This window comes from Telmatherina bonti (genome assembly GCF_933228915.1).
Source record: "Telmatherina bonti genome assembly, chromosome: 11".
In the NCBI taxonomy this organism is placed as follows: Eukaryota; Metazoa; Chordata; class Actinopteri; order Atheriniformes; family Telmatherinidae; genus Telmatherina; species Telmatherina bonti.
The window spans coordinates 23690014-23707653 of NC_136629.1; the positions used below are offsets into that span (position 1 = coordinate 23690014).

The 17640-nt window shown below is 35.7% G+C and overlaps 1 protein-coding gene across 1 annotated transcript in view; it reads left to right on the top strand.

The window, feature by feature from the left end:
- The window catches only part of lmbrd1 (LMBR1 domain containing 1), a 60569-nt gene extending 45035 nt beyond the window's left edge, over window positions 1–15534 (top strand). The window contains exons 15-16 of the mRNA XM_079248490.1: window positions 13755–13846; window positions 14185–15534. Of these exons, the coding sequence (XP_079104616.1) occupies window positions 13755–13846; window positions 14185–14295 (203 nt within the window). The 3' untranslated portion in view covers window positions 14296–15534. The remainder of the gene's footprint in view (window positions 1–13754; window positions 13847–14184) is intronic.
- The last annotated feature ends 2106 nt before the right edge of the window (window positions 15535–17640 follow it).

Below are 17640 nucleotides of genomic sequence, written 5' to 3' on the forward strand. Positions count from 1 at the left end.
CTTGTAACTTTATAATACTGGAAAATCTTTGGACCCATCACTCTCTATAAAACAGCATTTCTGGGATGTTAGTGGCCTTTCTCACATGAAACCAGTAGCATTCTTAGTCACGAGGCTCTACCTCACAGGTCCCTTATTATTACTCAGATTGTATTTCTTATGATAAAGACCTGCTATTCAAACAAAATGCGCAAGACTATGTTTCATCTACTTCACTTTGCCGAGCCTACTATTACAGCCAATTCCAAGCAACTGCTTCTGAAGTTAAAACACCTACTGATGAAGAAATAGGCAATATGAGAGAAAAAATATTCCCACAAACTGTGTGAGCATGAATGCGCTTTTGGAGGCATCAATAAATATGGTGCAAAAAAAAAACAAAAACAAAATCAGGTCATATCTGCATGGATTGTACACATGACATTTTTCTCATTTGAAAGGGGAAAAAGTTAAATATATAATAGAAAAAGCACTGCAATCAGTAAATGCATTTTTATGTATGTGTAAATTGTTTGTAAATGACATCATTCCAAACTCCATTCCACCTTTTATAACATTATTGAATTGGAACATTTGGCATTTAAGTCTGAAAATTATAGTCAATGTTATGAAATATTTAGTCTGTTAACAGTAGCCAATCTTACCTGGTTATAAAAATTGAACTAATATTTATTAACAACTAATATTTCAGAAGATTTAAATATAAATCTGTTGTTATAGTAATTATGTTTTTTATTCTTTTGCATTAGACATTCTTTGGAAGAACAATTTCAGTTATAGTCTTTCTAGATTACCCATTTTTTCTTGCGATTCCATTAATGTTGCATACCCATCTCAAATGTCCACCTAATTTTGTGCATTTATGAGTTTTATTTTTGGAGAGAAGTCCACAGTCCTGCTTTGCAAGGTGTGTTCTCCTCATTACCCTTAAAATGTGCCAAAGCAGGACATTCTGTAGTTGTTCCAGAGTCTCACCTTGTCACCTTGCTAATTATTTTCTCGCTAGGAAATCTTTATGAGCCACTCCTGGGCCCTCATATTTTATGACAGATTTGTGCATATTGTGGAATAAGAATATTTTTTGTCAAAGTGTTGAATTTACAATCTTTTACTGAGAAATATTCTTTAAAAAAGTACAGCTCTGACCTTTATACACACACTATCTAGAAGTAACCATAAAAAAAACCGTCATTATTTTTGCAAGTGTCACATTCTCAGCGTCCTCGTCTTAAAAATTTTGTTCATATACTAATTCAATTAGTAGCTCGATTGGTTTCAAAACTGAAAAAAGACTCTTGTGACTTTCGGGTGAGAGCTTGACATCATCTAAAGATGACATCAGATCAAAATTTGCTGAACTGTGAGTTCATCATCGGTCATCCGATCTTATTGAAGAGATAACCTGGGATCCAGACACTGCTTATCCATAGGCATCATGTTCGAGTTATGTTCTGATTCACTATCTGTATCATTAGTTATATTACCCGAAACATTTACTGCACTCCTCTTTTTCTAAGGTGTTTTTGATTTGATTGATTATTTGATTTTTAAATTGAATTAAAGAATCTGGATTTATGTTTGATAAATCCAGATTTTTTGTACCTACAAACATTTTTGTTCTTGCTTATAATTAATCTTCTCCAGTTTACACATGACAAGAATACCAATGCCACTAACATACAGTAATTACATAAACTGACAATCCCCCTACGTAATAGTTATGTTCACAGGACTGTTCTGGCTGCTTTGTGGAAATTAATTAGCTCTTCTTTGTTTGTCTGTTTTTTTTTCTCCTGTCCCACTAATCTTACAATTAACCCAAACAGACTCTGCCTTGATCATGTACTGCTTTGTTGCTCTGTTTTAACGCAGCTTAAAAACTCTAGTGAACTGTATCCACATAGAGAAGTCATATCATTATAGACTGATAGCTCATGAAATAGTCAATTGTGTTCTTGGCACAACAGGACCCTTAATTTGCAATCCTCAAGAATCAGTTTGCAGGTATTAATTTCCACTAACATTTTAGATCCCTTCAGAGGTGTCGCTGTATACAAAAGATGCTGTGGTGCCAGAGTCACTCAGCCAGCAGGATTTCTCTTTTTTGTCCTGAGCAGCTTAGGGAAATGGATATTTTTTTGGCCATCTTTGAAACAGCTCCTGCTTTCACAACAGCCGTTGTACCACCTACCACGTGTAGGAGGAAGTGTCAAGCTGAGACAACACATGCGACTGAGAGGGAATACAATCACTAATCAACTGATACTGTGTGTATGTAACAGGTGCAAGATTTTATTTGGATGCTAAAAGAAAAGAACCTCCACTTTATTTAATTAATGTGAAACTTCTTCCTTTTTTTTCTAAGGAGAGAAGACTTTTACCTGCTGAGATGTGCTGTGCATGTAGAAGAGAGTAGTCTGCTTCTGAGACAATCAAAAACTCAGCCATTGTCGCTCTGTTGCTCTGTCAAGTGAAATTGTGTGTTTGTGGGGCGTGCCAATTCAGACAGCTGCGGTAACCAAGGAGATGGAAATGTGGAAACGAGTTCTATATAAAAAATTTAAAAAAAGACTGCTGCATTCATGTTTTTCATTCTGCATCCAGAGGTTATTGCTTTATTGTGGACAGCTCAGCGAAAATTAGGAGAGCTTCATAAAAGGAGCAGAGCAAGCCCAAATAAGCAATTACACTTAAGAAAACAAATCCAAAAGCCGACAACCCTCGTCTGACAATATTTATCAGCAACTTCACAGAAAAAAAAAAGCTCAAACTTACTTATAATAAGCAGAATAGGCAACGTTGGTCTAAACTTGTCAAATTTTTGGTATGACAGTCATGACCTAATGTAAATGTTACAGTGGCAATAGCACACTTGGATCATTACTTAGATGTTACACGTCACCAAACTTAAAATTGTGCACGGTATATATAAGTTAAAATGTTTACATCCATTGTCAGTTCATTAAGAAAACAGTGGTTTGTCTAAAATATTAAACATTTTATATATATTATATAAAGCAAACAATCCATAGGGGAAAAAGATAAGAAAGATAGATAAAAAGTTGGTGGTAATCTGGATCTGCGGCAGAGGAGAGATGATGGTTTGTCATGCTGCGGGAAGGCAAAGCTTCAAGAGAGGAGACTGTCTATCAGCTTTCACTCTGTAATTGAGTCTTGTTTGAGAGGCTCCTTCTCTCGACATTTGATGAGAACAGGGTTTGGCAGCAGAAGCAGAGAACAAAAGCTCTGGTCAAGACACTTTTCAAAACTACCCTTGTGTTCTTACAACTATGATCTGGATTAAATTATTAAATTCTGAAAAGTTTCATTTAAGTTTTCTAAATATAAATATGACTCAGACTTTTTTCTTTATTTATTTTAAAATCTAATCAGTTTTCACTTGTTTAAAGTGAAGATTTAAGTGTGTGTCAGCACAAGGGGCCTCAAGTTTCAGAACCATTACCCTCCTAAAATAACGGCCCAAGTTATTTATTTTTCCAAAATTTTCTAAAAACACAAAAATACATATATCTATCAGAAATCATAATTTTGTGTTTTAGAAAAACTATTAAAAAATGACTTAGACCATTTCCTAAACTTAGGAACCGCAAGCCTTTCAAAGTTTCTTTTGGTATTCTTGGAAAAAAACACTCAAGTTCAGCTGGGTGTTTCAGGTCCTTTAGGTCTATATAAATCCAGAATTTACCAAGAGTATATGTAGCTATTTACTCCCCTTCTTATGCCCTTTCATTCAGATTGCAAGCATGTGTCTAAATGGGATTTTTCTCTGACTGAGTACTCTGGAAAAATTGTTTTTCCACATCAGATTGCAGGAATTTTGCTTTTCTTATTCATTTTTCTTTGAGGTGTGATTCATTCTGTAGACCACTTATAAATTTGGTGGTTCCAACCCTGTCAATTTTTAGTGTGTATGCCGTCTGTGCCCTCTGTGTAATTGACCCCATGTATAATTGTGTGTATGACAGAGAATGTATCCAATAGGCTTAAATTGGGGAAGTGATGGAAGTACTGAGGTAATGCAATGTATGAAAGGAGTCCTGCTAGACTGTTTCCCTTTTAGGGTCATCATCCTGGACAGCCGTTGCTCATTACTGGATATTCTTTGAATGTTTTTATTTGTTGTTCCATGGTGGTGGATGGAACAAGCTCCATCCACCACCATGGAGCTTTGTTGTTCCATGGTGGTGGATTCATACCAAATGCTCTCTGAGCGGGTATGTCTTTTTTTTTTTCCCCTTCCAAATGCTCATTTAAGATCCCTTCTTCTCCCAACACCTCAAGTAATCTGATAACTGTACCTGTAAAAATGTTTAACTTGATCATTTGTACTTAAGCATCCACTAGTGTTTCTTAATGTTGTTGAGGCTTGAATATTTCTTTTTCTTCTTGTAAGTCAAATTGAATGAAAGTATAAAAGCATCTACGCAACTAAATTTCACAATGTCCATGCCTTGAAGTTGAAAATCACTTTTTACAACATCAACAATAAGATTTAGAAAAATGTGTAGCTTTTTGATGTCATTAAAACAGATGGGCAGCAGTGAAACGTTTGGACTCAAAATAATTAGTATGGACTTCACACAATGACAATACTCATCCTCAAATACTTATGTAAATGGTCTATTCCTAACTTATTTTAGACTTTATAAATACACAAAATGCTAAAAGAATCTGTTTTGCTGTTGCCATGATGGGAAATGTGTTGTTGTACAATATTTTAAGAATCTAATTAGTCATATTTTGAGGACTAGAAGTATAAATGCAGTTTTTTATAAGTTGTCATGTTGTTGAGCCAGCATCGAAGCCAATAAGCTGTGGGATAAGCCAAGCTATAAAATGTGTGTGTACAGAGGAGAGAATTATTACTGGTTTGGACAACAGTACAGAGTGTGAAGCTCACTTCAAATTCTGTTATGATGTTCTATTTTTATTTTATATGTATTTTTTATTTATTTTATTTTATATTTATTTTGTGGCGTAGAGGTGTTCTTTAATTTTGTGAGCCTGTCAGAAGGCAATATCTCCTCACAATCCTCCTTTTTTTTTCTGTGGTTTTGTTTTTGTTCAGCGTTTATCCAGAGGAAAAACAAAATGTCACCAAAGCATGATCACAAATACCAGCTTTTTCATCTCCAAATTTCAAGTTCCTCTTTGATAATGTGAAACAAAATATTGTCCGTGTTATGTTAGGGAATTACGCAAGCTCCCACATAGACGTTCCTTATATTATGTATGACACCGAGGTAAAAGAGGGTAGAAGTCAAGCTGGTGACTGATTGGCCAGCTGGACGCAGTGGGATGATGACACCAACATCTTGGCAAGCAGGTGCTCTGTGCCAAAATCTCCATTATCTACTCTAAGGTCATTACCTGGCTATTACTCATTTATTCAGGATGTTGAAAATTAATCCTCAGGAATTAGCTGACACGGCCCCACATAACCTGAATTTTAAAGTCGTCTTTATCACATTTATGTAATATCAACTTGTTTCCAGGGGAAGAAAAATATAAATGTCTTCTCTATATGTGTATTATTGTAGGTTTTGTACTGGAGCGATTCTGCTTTCATCTTAGTCCATTTAAATTTGATTATTTTGCCAAGTATCTCTCAAGGCACTCATGCAAAAATGAACTTTTGCAGGGCTAGATTGTCTTAGGTTTTTCACATCATAGTTTCTCAAGCACTGAGTGAAACACAAAGAAATCACTGCATCAAAGGAGGATGCTTCTTCAGATTGATCTTATTGTTGCAGTGCTGATGCTACTTTCATTTAACGGGAGAACTTTTATCTATAGACTACACACGCATACAAAAACAAGTTGATTTTGACCCTAGGAATCCAGGACCCATGAGGTCCTTCCTCCATTCCTGCTTTGACTGCAGGCACCTGGAGCTAAACAAATCAAAAACAGCCTTGTTGTTCGACTGTTAAAAATACTGTGAACCTTCTGGGTGGGGTATGCAGTTCTGTCTTTTTCTAAATAGCTGAGTCTTCTCCACATTTTCTTTTTCTTTTTTTTAACAGCCTTTCTCCTCATTATCTCAGGTCTTACCTGACAACAGTTGGTTAGAGATAGTACGATTCATCTGGCACTGTGTGAACACCAAGCACTCTGAACCACTTGACGTCTGGGGTTCTCAGTTTATTTGCAAACAAATTATCAAGCCAAAATGTCCAAACAGAGAGTGACCTATGCCAATCACAACAAAAAAACAAAACAAAAGAAAGAACAAATGCAAAGTATTGGGGTCAGAGTAAAAACAAAGCCAACGGCACGTGTTCAGAGAACATACTGTTAGCTTTTTTAACAGGAGATGTTTAGATGGTGTGCAGCTGGAAAGGCCACTCCAAGCAGGGGTTGTAACATTTAACTTCCTTTACTGAGGATGACACATTTACAGTCTGCAGGACAGCTATGGACTGTTAAACGCTCTAGCGCCAGTGCAGACAGACAGACCACACCCGAGCCAGCGTGCGATCATTCCCCTAAAACAAAAAAATGCTCTCCCCAGAACACACCACCCGCTACACCGTTTCACTTACCAGGAAAGGGTATATTCATAAATAGTGGTTTTCTTGAACTGTGTGAGTGCAATTTCCTAACCAACTAACCAATCAGCATGAAACATAAACATTCAGTTACTAACTCTACAATATGTTCAGCACACCACATTAAAACTTGCCCACCCCAGAGTTGCACAACCTGTGACACAACACGTACAATAACACATTAAGTAATTGTAAATACACCCCTCTTCCTCCTTTACTACATTTCTTTTATTTGTTCTTATCTCATGTGATTAATGTTGTTTTGTCATTGTTTTAATTTACAATTTAAAAAAAAAAGGCAATGATAACACTAAAAAAATATGAAGGTTCATTTTAAACAGAAAATACTCTTAAGATTTCTTTTTTAACTTGCTTAATATCACGCTGATCCACCGGACTACCTCCCTATATGTTATTGTTCCACTTAGGGGGCTTTATTCATGCGATTGGTAGAATGGAAGGTTTATTGTAAAGGAAGGTGTGAAATTGTTTAGAAATACCTTCCCAATAGAACAGAGTCTCCCGGACTATCCTGGTGTGAATACCCCCTAAGAGCACACCAAAAGCTCAGGTAGCCCATGAGTAATAGCTCTGGCTGTGACAAGACAGCAGTTAGATCAGTCAAACATTATTCTCAGATTATTATTATTTAGCATGTATGTTCTGAAGCAGTTTATGCTGCAAGATTTTAGTACCAGTAGAGAGTTGCAGTGCTCAAACGACACAATGCATTGCTCTTGTGTTAAGGACTTTTAAAGACGTAGTCTGTTCATATATGGCTGATGTGTAGGAGGGATGTAAAGACTGTAAAATTAGCATAAATAATTTCTGTCAAGCAGTTACACCTGCCAAAAAGACAATTTTTGCTTTTCACAATATTGTTACAGTATCTTTGCTGTTATAATCCAGAACTGACATTAAGAAATACATCTTATTAATAGTCATGCCTATCAGGTAGCTTGTTACATAAAGTAGACCCTGCTATGACAGTACTAAACTTAGCTTTAAGAATGGCAGGTTGAAGTACTGTCCTCTTGCATTAAGCACCACATTCAGGAGGAAACTTATTTCCTTTTTTCTCGCCCCCTTTTTCTGACAATAGTTATAATTCTGTCTGTAATCCACTAGAACATTCTAATTAGGTCTGCATCTGACTTCGATTTTGTATTGTTGACTACCATCATTCCAGATTCATCTGTCCATTTTCCAATCTGTAACGATTATTCCTATACCCAAGTGATTAACCATCCCTAACTCTTGTTTATTGCTGTCTTAATGCCTTTATCATCACTTCAGCATCTCTGCTTGTGGTTACTTTAGGTCATTTGACCAGTATAACCAGACATGTTTAAGTTTGTGTGCTACACCCCTGCATTCCTCACAAAAGTAAAAGCTTAACGTGTTTAGGCCTGTCATGGCAACAGATTTTGCCCTGCGATTAATTGTCACAGTAACTATTGCGATAGACGATAATATTGCACAAAGTGATTATTGTTGTCATTTTAAGACCATTTTCAACCAAAATAACAATAATGCCACAATAATGCAACTACACCCTTTCCAAGATTAACATACTTTAATTTAAAAAACATTTTAAAACAAGCTCAATGTGCAAACTAGTTTAAGCTCATCCAGTCACCATTCTACAGGAAAATATGGTCTCAAAGCACTATGTAACACAGTTACATAGTGGTATGGTCAAGCTCATATATGGGGACATGTTTGGACTTGACCAGAGGTGGAATGGTAAAATTGAACGTCTTTGATCGCCTTCAGTATGTCATTTTTCATGTCATTGTAAAGTTGTGGATTTGCCATTTGTAACATGTATGTTAATCCAGGCAGATTGTTAATGTCATTTTTTTTTCCCATCTGGGGAAAACTGCAGTTGATGTTTGTGTTTTTAGTACAGATGGAATCTTGTAGTATTGCCGTGTTTAGTTAATATTGTCTTAAAACAAATGCGGCACTCGCTCGGAGTAAGGGAGAGAGAGAAAAGAAAGACAAATGAAAATTATTGCGTCCGAAAAGCTTATTGAGCTAATTTTTTCTTATTGTGCAATTAGTTGACTTATTGCTTATTGCGACAAGTCTAAACGTGTTAAATCTGTATTAAACCATGAGTGCTTTCAAGCATAAACTTATCCACAGCTCAAATGTATATTTTTAAAGGAAGGAACCCATTTACTACTTTGTATTATTAGTCCTAGTTGTTTTTTCATTTATCTTCGTGTACTAATAAAGATGGTCTTATTTTTTCTTAAATGATCACCCGACCACTTTGCTTTATGTTAACAAACTATTGCTTGTTAACTATAACTATGAAAAACACATTTTCTCTTACAGTATAAGATTGGTTTCAACCCCCATCAAATGTCCACAGGTAATCTTGCAAGAAATATGTCTTGATATGATATTTTAGCAATGAAATATTGTAATGCACATGTGTGTTTTCACACAATAGCTTGCTGTCTGTTTCCTAGCAACTTGCTGGTTTGCACTGTATTGTTTTCAGAAAGCTTCAGGGGGAAGATGGTCACAATTTTATGTGTTTCCTGTGAGATGTCAGGTACCCAAGCAATTTTCAACAGGCGATTCCCTCAACCCCAACACAAATTAATAGTAATTTTCTTTGCAGCGAAGGGATCATTATCAATTTGCATTACAATGGAATATGCCAGTCAAAAGGTATTCTCCTAAAAGAAAAGAGATCATCTTGTTATCCATAGACACCCTGTACCTGGCACAGGAATATTCACGCTCCAAGAATATGTTTAGTTGCTTTTTTCTATGCTTAATGGGCAGAACTAAAATTACAAAATCAAATTAAAATACCTCTTGCATAATGTACTAATTTATGCCTTTTATCTAAAACTGCTATGAACTTCTTGCCTCTAGCAAACAGCTATTTCTCTTAGGAGTTGCTGAAGAAACAATAACTATTATTTTAAAAAAGTAAACACTTAATAAGCAGCTAAGAAAGTCTAAACCGGACTTCAAATAACATGCTGATCATTTTTACAAATAATTATGTCTGCTACAGGAGTCAATAATAATGACTTTAACATTGTTTTCCACCTTTTGAAAGAGCAAAATGATTTACCGACTTTACAATCTTTATATTAAAAACTATCATATTTACACAACAAGTTTAAAATGCATATAAAAAAATAAACTTAATTTATCTCTTTTGTCTATATTGTCAGTAAATAATTATTCTTTACGATTGTTAAATTATAAGTTAACGTATTATAGAAAATCAGCATTACTTCTCTGAAGTTTGCCTCAGAGACGAGGGGGGGTGTAATACTGAAGGTTGGTAGTACTGAATAACCACTGAATGAACCATGCATTATCAGCAAACCCAACTACCACAACTGATAGAGAGGTATCTTAAAAGCATAACTATGTAGATTTTTCTCATTCATAATTAATGTCGGTAATCAGTGGTGGTCCGTCATACATTGAACTTGACAGTGATGTTTAAACACTACACCGTGGAAAGTAACAGCCAGTCATAATCCGGTTGTCAAAATCAGCTCTATAACCCCCGACTTCACAAAGAGTTCAGTTACCTTTATTTTTTTAGTGATAACTTTTCATTTTATGTACAATTTTTATTTTTTAGATATACCTTCCCAGTAACTTGTTCAGCTTGACAACCTTACACGATGTCAGAGATGATGTTAAAACAGTATATTCCCTTTGTGAATAAAGTCATACCTTTATCTTACCAACAGTAATAGAAAACAAGACCTACATTTTAGATAAGTGCAGTTTTCTCTCTTGGGATCTTGTTGGTATGATCAGAGGTTTAGGTAAGATCAAGTCCTAATAGGTTACCGCTCTGTGCGTCGTCTTTTGTGTCTGCATATAGAGGTCAGGAATACTGCTCAAATGGATTTTCCACTGAAAAGATGCTTTTGGTGAACTTACGTGACCTAAGCTAAATATGAGTAGCAAGAGACTTTGACAATAATTCTGCTGAAGGAACATCAGCTTCCTCAAAGGACTCTTGAATAAAAGTGCTCTACTGCATTTTACATTGAGAGAAAGCAAAAACACACTGTGTTGGCACAAGAGCCCTTTGCTAGCTGAGAGGCTTTCAGAAGAAAACAGTGTGCTCATGCACATGCACATGGCTTTATGCATGTGTTTGGATGTGAGGATGAAAGGTATACATAATGCATCATGCAAGACCAAGCAGCACTCACACGGGTATCATGAGTCAAGGTGAAATTACCTGCACTCACACTGCCCCACGCTCTTATCAAAGAACAGTAATAATTCCAAGGTGAAGCTGGTCGGTGTTGTACATGATAATATATTTAGGCAGACCACTGTTGTGAACCATCTGTAGGTCCCACTCAGAGCCTAGTGGTTCAGGAAAAGCAGCTGGAGAGCTACAGATGGCTGAGGTAGAGGAGGGAAAGAGTGGAGTCATGGGAATGAAGAAGGGCTTATTTATTATTATCTGTTGATCCTGGTAAAATGAAAGCTGACTGTTTTTGCACCTTTGGATCTCCCATAGGTTTCCTCCTCCTAATCATTGTTACAGATGAAACAAAGCAGAGCTGGATCCATCTCCTTTCTTAGACTCATCACTCTGGCGGGCTGCGTTTCCAAGGTTTTGGCTTCAGTGATCAAATTCTAAACCTTGCTGAGTTATTGCTATGGACCTTGATGTCATAGAGCTTCATATAAGTCTGACTGCACTGTTCACACTGTTCAAGTCAGTGTAAAGAGCTGTGTTTGAAACAGTGTGATCGGAGCAGCTCAGCAGGTTAGCATTAATGCTCCAGATGGCTCTCTAACATAGCCAGAGTGCATTTGTAGACTTTTTCCTCCTGCCTTGTTCTGGTGAAATGATGCTTAATTAGAAGTGTGTGTACATATTTTTCTTTTTTTTTTTTTTTGTGCTTCTTCATTGCAAGGCTCATTGGAAAGTTGATCTTAAAGAGAAGTGTTTCTGCTTTCCTTCCATTTCCTCTCGTTGTCAGAGCAAAACAATTAGATTGCTGAGGAGAGGTCCAGACGCTGCACGCATATGATTAGCACTTTCAGCTTTTTGACGTCATCAGCATTTCCTGTGCCTGCCAAGACTAATCCAGGCATATAAAGGAGAATGACTCAGCTAAAGTGTCCTTGTCTTATTCATGTGCTAATCTGATCAATATCTGTATCAGATCTTTCAAAAGCAGGAAAGGTGGGGGATATGGATGAGCTGCTGATGGCTGATGAGGTGATGTCACCAGCAGAGAGCTGCATCACAGAAATTGAAAGATTTCATAAGTGATTAAGATACTTGCTTTATGTCTTTATTTTGATGTGTTTTTATGTTCATTATTAGTCAGTAATGATTGTTCTGGCTTTAATCACAGGGACGTTGGGGAACAGTGGAGAATTTAGTTGGCCTCTAAAGAGTTTAGTTGGCCTCACAGGTCACTTATATAAGTTTACTTCCTTATAATGTTGCTTTAGTATCTTGAGTATCAAGCTTCAATTATTCATAAAATTGATTCATGGTTTGTAGTTTTTAACCTCTGTCTATATTTATTCTTTATTTTATAATCCAAATGTCTATACTTTTTACTATTTTAAGTACATTTTTAACTTAAACAGAACTCAAAGTACTTGTAAAGTATTGTTTTTTTATTTTTTAATTTCTTTTTATATTCTTCCTTTAAATTATAAAGCTATTTGTCTTTGTTGCACCACCTTTTGCTACTTTTTTGTGATGCCATGTCATTATGTTTGTTTTTTTTTAAATTCATTATATAACTTTATAAAACATGCATTAAACATAGATGAAGTCATATTAATATTATGTGAGAGAATACTTCCTTAACATTAACTTAAAAGTTTTACTGCTTTGTTATTTCTGTTCTACTTCATGCTAAGATGGTTGTATCATGCAGAAAAACTGTTGGGGTTCATTGATAATTCACTTTGAAACCAGTTATCCAAACACCAGCAAAGAAAGATGTTCAGCGGTGCTGGATGTCCGGTGATTATGTCGTGACACATTTCAGTTTCAAATCACATTCACTTTTTCTGCTTTATGTCCTGTAATACATGGAAATTTTTTATATTTTTGCATAGACATACAGATCTGTCTCTAATAGAGCCATATCATCCTCTAAGATAGCTTTATTTGATATAGAATTTGATGTTTGTGTGTAACAACTGCGCTCATTCTCCACATATGGTTGAATGCAGGTTTGCGGTTATGGACGTCATGGAGTACTTTCCTCTGTGACATCAGGCTGTCTCTTTGTTGTCTGTCTTTTTTTTTTCCCCAGACAGACTTTGTGAAATGACGGATCTGCTGCCACGCTTTGTTGCTGTTCTTGTCACTAGATTTTTTTTTGTCTGTATGTTTAGGGACCATACAGATGTGTGATGGATAAGAATTCAAACATAAAACACCTTTTGCTTACTGTACAGCAGTGGGACATTCATAAATATTAACTGAAGTTAAGAAGGACAGCAATAATTTTCATCTTGTGGGTGCAGCGTTTTTATTTCATGAATTTTATATGGAAAATATTCGAAATGTTCCTCACCAAAGTATCAGAGCTGCTTGCATAACCTCCAGTTGACTCTTTTCACAGTTTGTTGATGTGTTCAGCGTGCCAGTGCTTTTTACCTTGTGGCTTTTCCTTTTGCAAAATTTGATATGTTTGATGCAAGCCTCCACTAAGCGTTACATCATTCCAGTTCCATTCGTCATTTCAGACATATTCACATCGACAGTGACACGGTTTTCCTCTCCTCACACTACCGGTTGTCTTTTTTTGTTAGAATAACAAAATAGCCCGAGGCACTGCTCCATGTGGTAATGGCAGCCTGTTTTAAGCTCTTAAGTGAGTTTAGACACCTTTATAACACAGACATATCGTATACAACATGTAGCAGTGGATTTGTCACATTTTATTTGGTGCCTGGTGTATTTTTCTTCTCCCTGAGAGATAGTCCAGACCACAGGGAAGCTATCAGCATCATGCAGAAAAGAAGCCTTTCGCCTGAAATACACTAACGGGGTTGTACTTAGAAGAAAAAAGATACTGCTAGCATTTTAAAACACAGAATTTCATGCTGTTTAAACATAAACATGTAGTCTTGTTGGCTTGTGTGTGCAAGTAAGAAGATTTAAAAAGCAGTTTTCTCCATCTCTTTCAGACCAATGCACCGTGACAAGGACTTACCTTTTCCTCCACAAGTTCTGGTTCTTCAGCACCATCTACTATTTTGGAAACTGGGCCTTTATTGGGGTAAGTCCAGCTATGTTAACAGTTTGCCTTTATCCCTGGTGTCAAGTATGAGAATTAGAATTTTGTCAGGTAGACATGCAACATGAAACATGTGATCCGAAAGCTTTTTAAAAGGGTTCTTTCAAGGATGAGCAGGAGAGCAGAAATATGTGATTCAATTTCTACCCAGAAAAGGCTAATGGAAAATAATCTACCGAGACTGCACATACTGCTTATCGCCTCAGAAAAAAATGTTTAATAGCCTCTTTCCTGTGAGCCCCTGCTGGACTCTATCGATCAAATGCTTCGCATGAAATATCTCCTAATGTGTGCTTTGCTTATTATTATTTTTACTGTAGGCTTTCCTCATTGGTCTGGTGGTGTCCTGCTGCAGAGGGAAGAAGTCAGTGATTGAAGGGGAGGTGGAGGCTGATGATTCAGACCTAAGTGATGATGAATATGTGCACTGAAAAAAGAAAACTCTCTCTTCACTTGTACATGTTGTAGCCATAACTTAAAGGGACTAGGGAAAAAAAAGTACAACGTCATTAACAAATAAATGAGAGTCAGAGATTTGTCCCAATTTAACTTATTGGTTTTAAGGAGTTATTGCGGCGGTGTCTCCTGGATTCCAGCCTCGTTTTGAGTTGGTACGTCCCTCCCCTTTAATGAGACAGCTCAGACTGATCGTTATGCCTTCCTCAGTCAATGTTATTGATGACTTTGGGAATCTGGGAGTGTCCTCCAACTCAATCCTACCTTGAGAATTTACCAGTCTGACATAAATTGGTCATTTTTCAGGAGACAGACTTATTGCAGCAGCAGAGACTGGAACATGTGCAGCTTTATTTGGAAAGACTTTAGAAATACACTTGTTTCATCTCTAAGCTAAGTTTCTAGACCCTTTAAGTGATTAATTTAATACAACATCTACAGTTGACGATTGTATATCTGCAAGATAATAAAAAGAATACAGTTTCTAAAATCTGCTTGATACTCTGTAAACATCTAACAGTAAGCATTTTTTTTTTTATTATTATTTTGTTTAAGTTTGCACATCATTTAAGTGGATTTCCTGCATCTATTTTACCTCCATCTTCAATCATTTGCAGTTTCTGGCCATTTTTATAATAAAGCCTTCCTGCATCGGCACACCTGCTTTGTGTTCAAAGTCTAAAGGACCAATTGCATCTGCAGTGTTTTCAATGTTTAAGCTGTACATGTTTTTAATTATATGGCTTCAGCAGCTGTTTGCACTCTGGTGGGAGAGAAATGTAAAAGGCTGAATAAGAAATAATCAAAGATATTGATGTGATTTGTCTTTAATTAAAAGGTACCTAAATGTTTGCTAGTGCTGTGGAGTTTGTATGCTGCAGGCTTGTGATATAAAAGCTGCTTATGGCTTCTTTTAGCAGTAAAGAAACACGTTTCAGCATCTTTCTGTTAAATCAGTAGAATTTGATGATTTAAGGTAATAACCAAATGTTTGTGCCTCATGAATGTCTGCTACTATGATGGGCGCTCACCTTTGATTGTCAGCCTGAGTCACTTCAGCTTTTTTTTTTTGTTTGTTTTGTTTTGTTCTTTTGCTTTGACATGTTTGCCTGGTTAACTTCACTGAGATGAGTGGAGGGAAAACAGCCAGTAGGTGAGGATGTTGCCACTTCTGGCAGAAAGGATTGCTGTTGTGAAAGTTGCATCAATAATATATCCTATGTGTATTTAAAGAAATAAAATAATTTCAAAAACCTTGCTGTATTTTACATTCTTCTTTTCTTAATTAAGTTTCACAGCTGAGGTTCTGGAGGAGCATGAGCCGTAAAGGATTAATGGTGCACCACTATTATTACAAGGAAAAGTCCAGTATGGAATTGGGATTTGTTTTTTGTTTTTTTGTTTTTCTTTGTTTTTTAGAAAGGTATGTCAGAACAATCAATAATTTTGTCAATGAAATAAAAGAAATTGCAAACAAAATTATGATTTTATCATCTTTTAAATAAGTTTATCAAACAAGGAAAAATAGAATGAAAAACATGTGCAGTACTCTGACATGAGGGGATTAATGTTGTCTCCAGGTACTTTTTCAACAATGAATCTGACATCATTTGGAATGTTTCTTTTTTAAGGCATATTGATATTTATGGGGTTTTTTTTTGGTTTTTTTTTTTTTTTTTTAATCTTACAGCAAATCTGTGTAGATTGGTGATGATTGTGAAATAGGGGAGAAAAACATCCCATTCTCCATACTGGAGTCAGCCTGACCTGAACAGTGTGAAGTGGTATTTTCAGCCTGTGTAGTATATCCTTCCTGTTGTCCGCTGTTGAACTAAAGGGAGAGGGATCCCTCCATCAAAACTTCTCTTCCACCAGCCCCCACATTTCTTGCATCACAGAGAAAAACAACTCCATAGGAGCAGAACAGAGAGTTTATCTCCTACACCATCACTGCCAATGTCGTTACTAAACTGAGTCAAAAACGTACATCCTTCAAGTGTGAACAGTAAATTGAAAATCAAATTTTCTGTGTTTTTCATATTTTTTGAGCTACACCCTGGTCCTCGTATTCCGATGTCCTGCAGATTTAAAATTTTTCCTTGCTTGCTTTGTGGTGTAAAGGCTATTTAATGCTTCCTTGCTGCAACACACTAGACTCGACTGAAATGGACCACAAACTGCATATTGTTAAGTTCTTCACAATCTGGTTAATGAGCCATTTATTTAAGTCTTTGCAAAAGCAGAGAAACATATACTTTCCTGAAGTTTATATATATCCTATATATAAATATATATATATTTATATAGATCCTATATATATATATATATATATATATATATATATATATATATATATATATATAAACTTCAGGAAAGTATATGTTTCTCTGCTTTTGTGTGTGTGTGTGTGTGTGTATATATGTGTGTGTGTGTATTCATTATATAGGCCTATATAACTATTACTATATAGTTATTAAGAAAGCATAACATAGTCTAATGTATATATTAATCACTGTTACTAGAGGCACTGAATGTATCAAAAAATGTTGAAATGAAAATATTAGGAGAATAAGATTAGTCACGGTTGGAAATCTGGGCTCTAAAGTGAAAGTGAAATCTAGTTTCAACAGGACGGCTGATTTAAACAGACCAAGAATGAGCCATGACCTCAAGCAAAGAAGAGAATTGCAAAATGAACCCATGCAAAATTAAAATAGTCACACACAGAGCATGCAGTGGCAAAAACAGTCAAGAAAATAGTGTGCTCCAAGAAATCTTTCCGTTTTCAGCCTATTGCTGCCAAATAATAGATAGGCTAGAAATTATGGCATAGATGTTTTTTTTGTACTTTGTTTTTATATATCTTTGCTAAAACTGAAGCCTCTTCATTGATGGGGTTGAATAACTTTGAGGAAGAATTCATTTTAAAACATTTACAATAAATTGTTTCTTTTGCATCTTTTAGAATTATTCACAAATTACATCAGGTTGGTCCGTAATTTAGACGAGTGTAGGGATGCAACGTCTGCACTGAAAATAATTTAGAGAAAAGTATTGCTATTATACTGTGTTTATTGCTGCACCACGTTATGAGTTAATTAAGTTTTCACTTTTTATTTTACTTAAAGAAAATTAATCAAATTAATCATTAATTAAATGCACTTATTGAGAAGCACTTTAGTAGAGCTTTACAATCCATGTTTATAGCAGTGAAAAGTGTATCCAGCTTTTCACAGGTTAGGATTTGACATATAAATATACATGCATGAAGCATTTTTGACTAATAATTGCAGATTGACAGTTAAATACATACTTCTTTC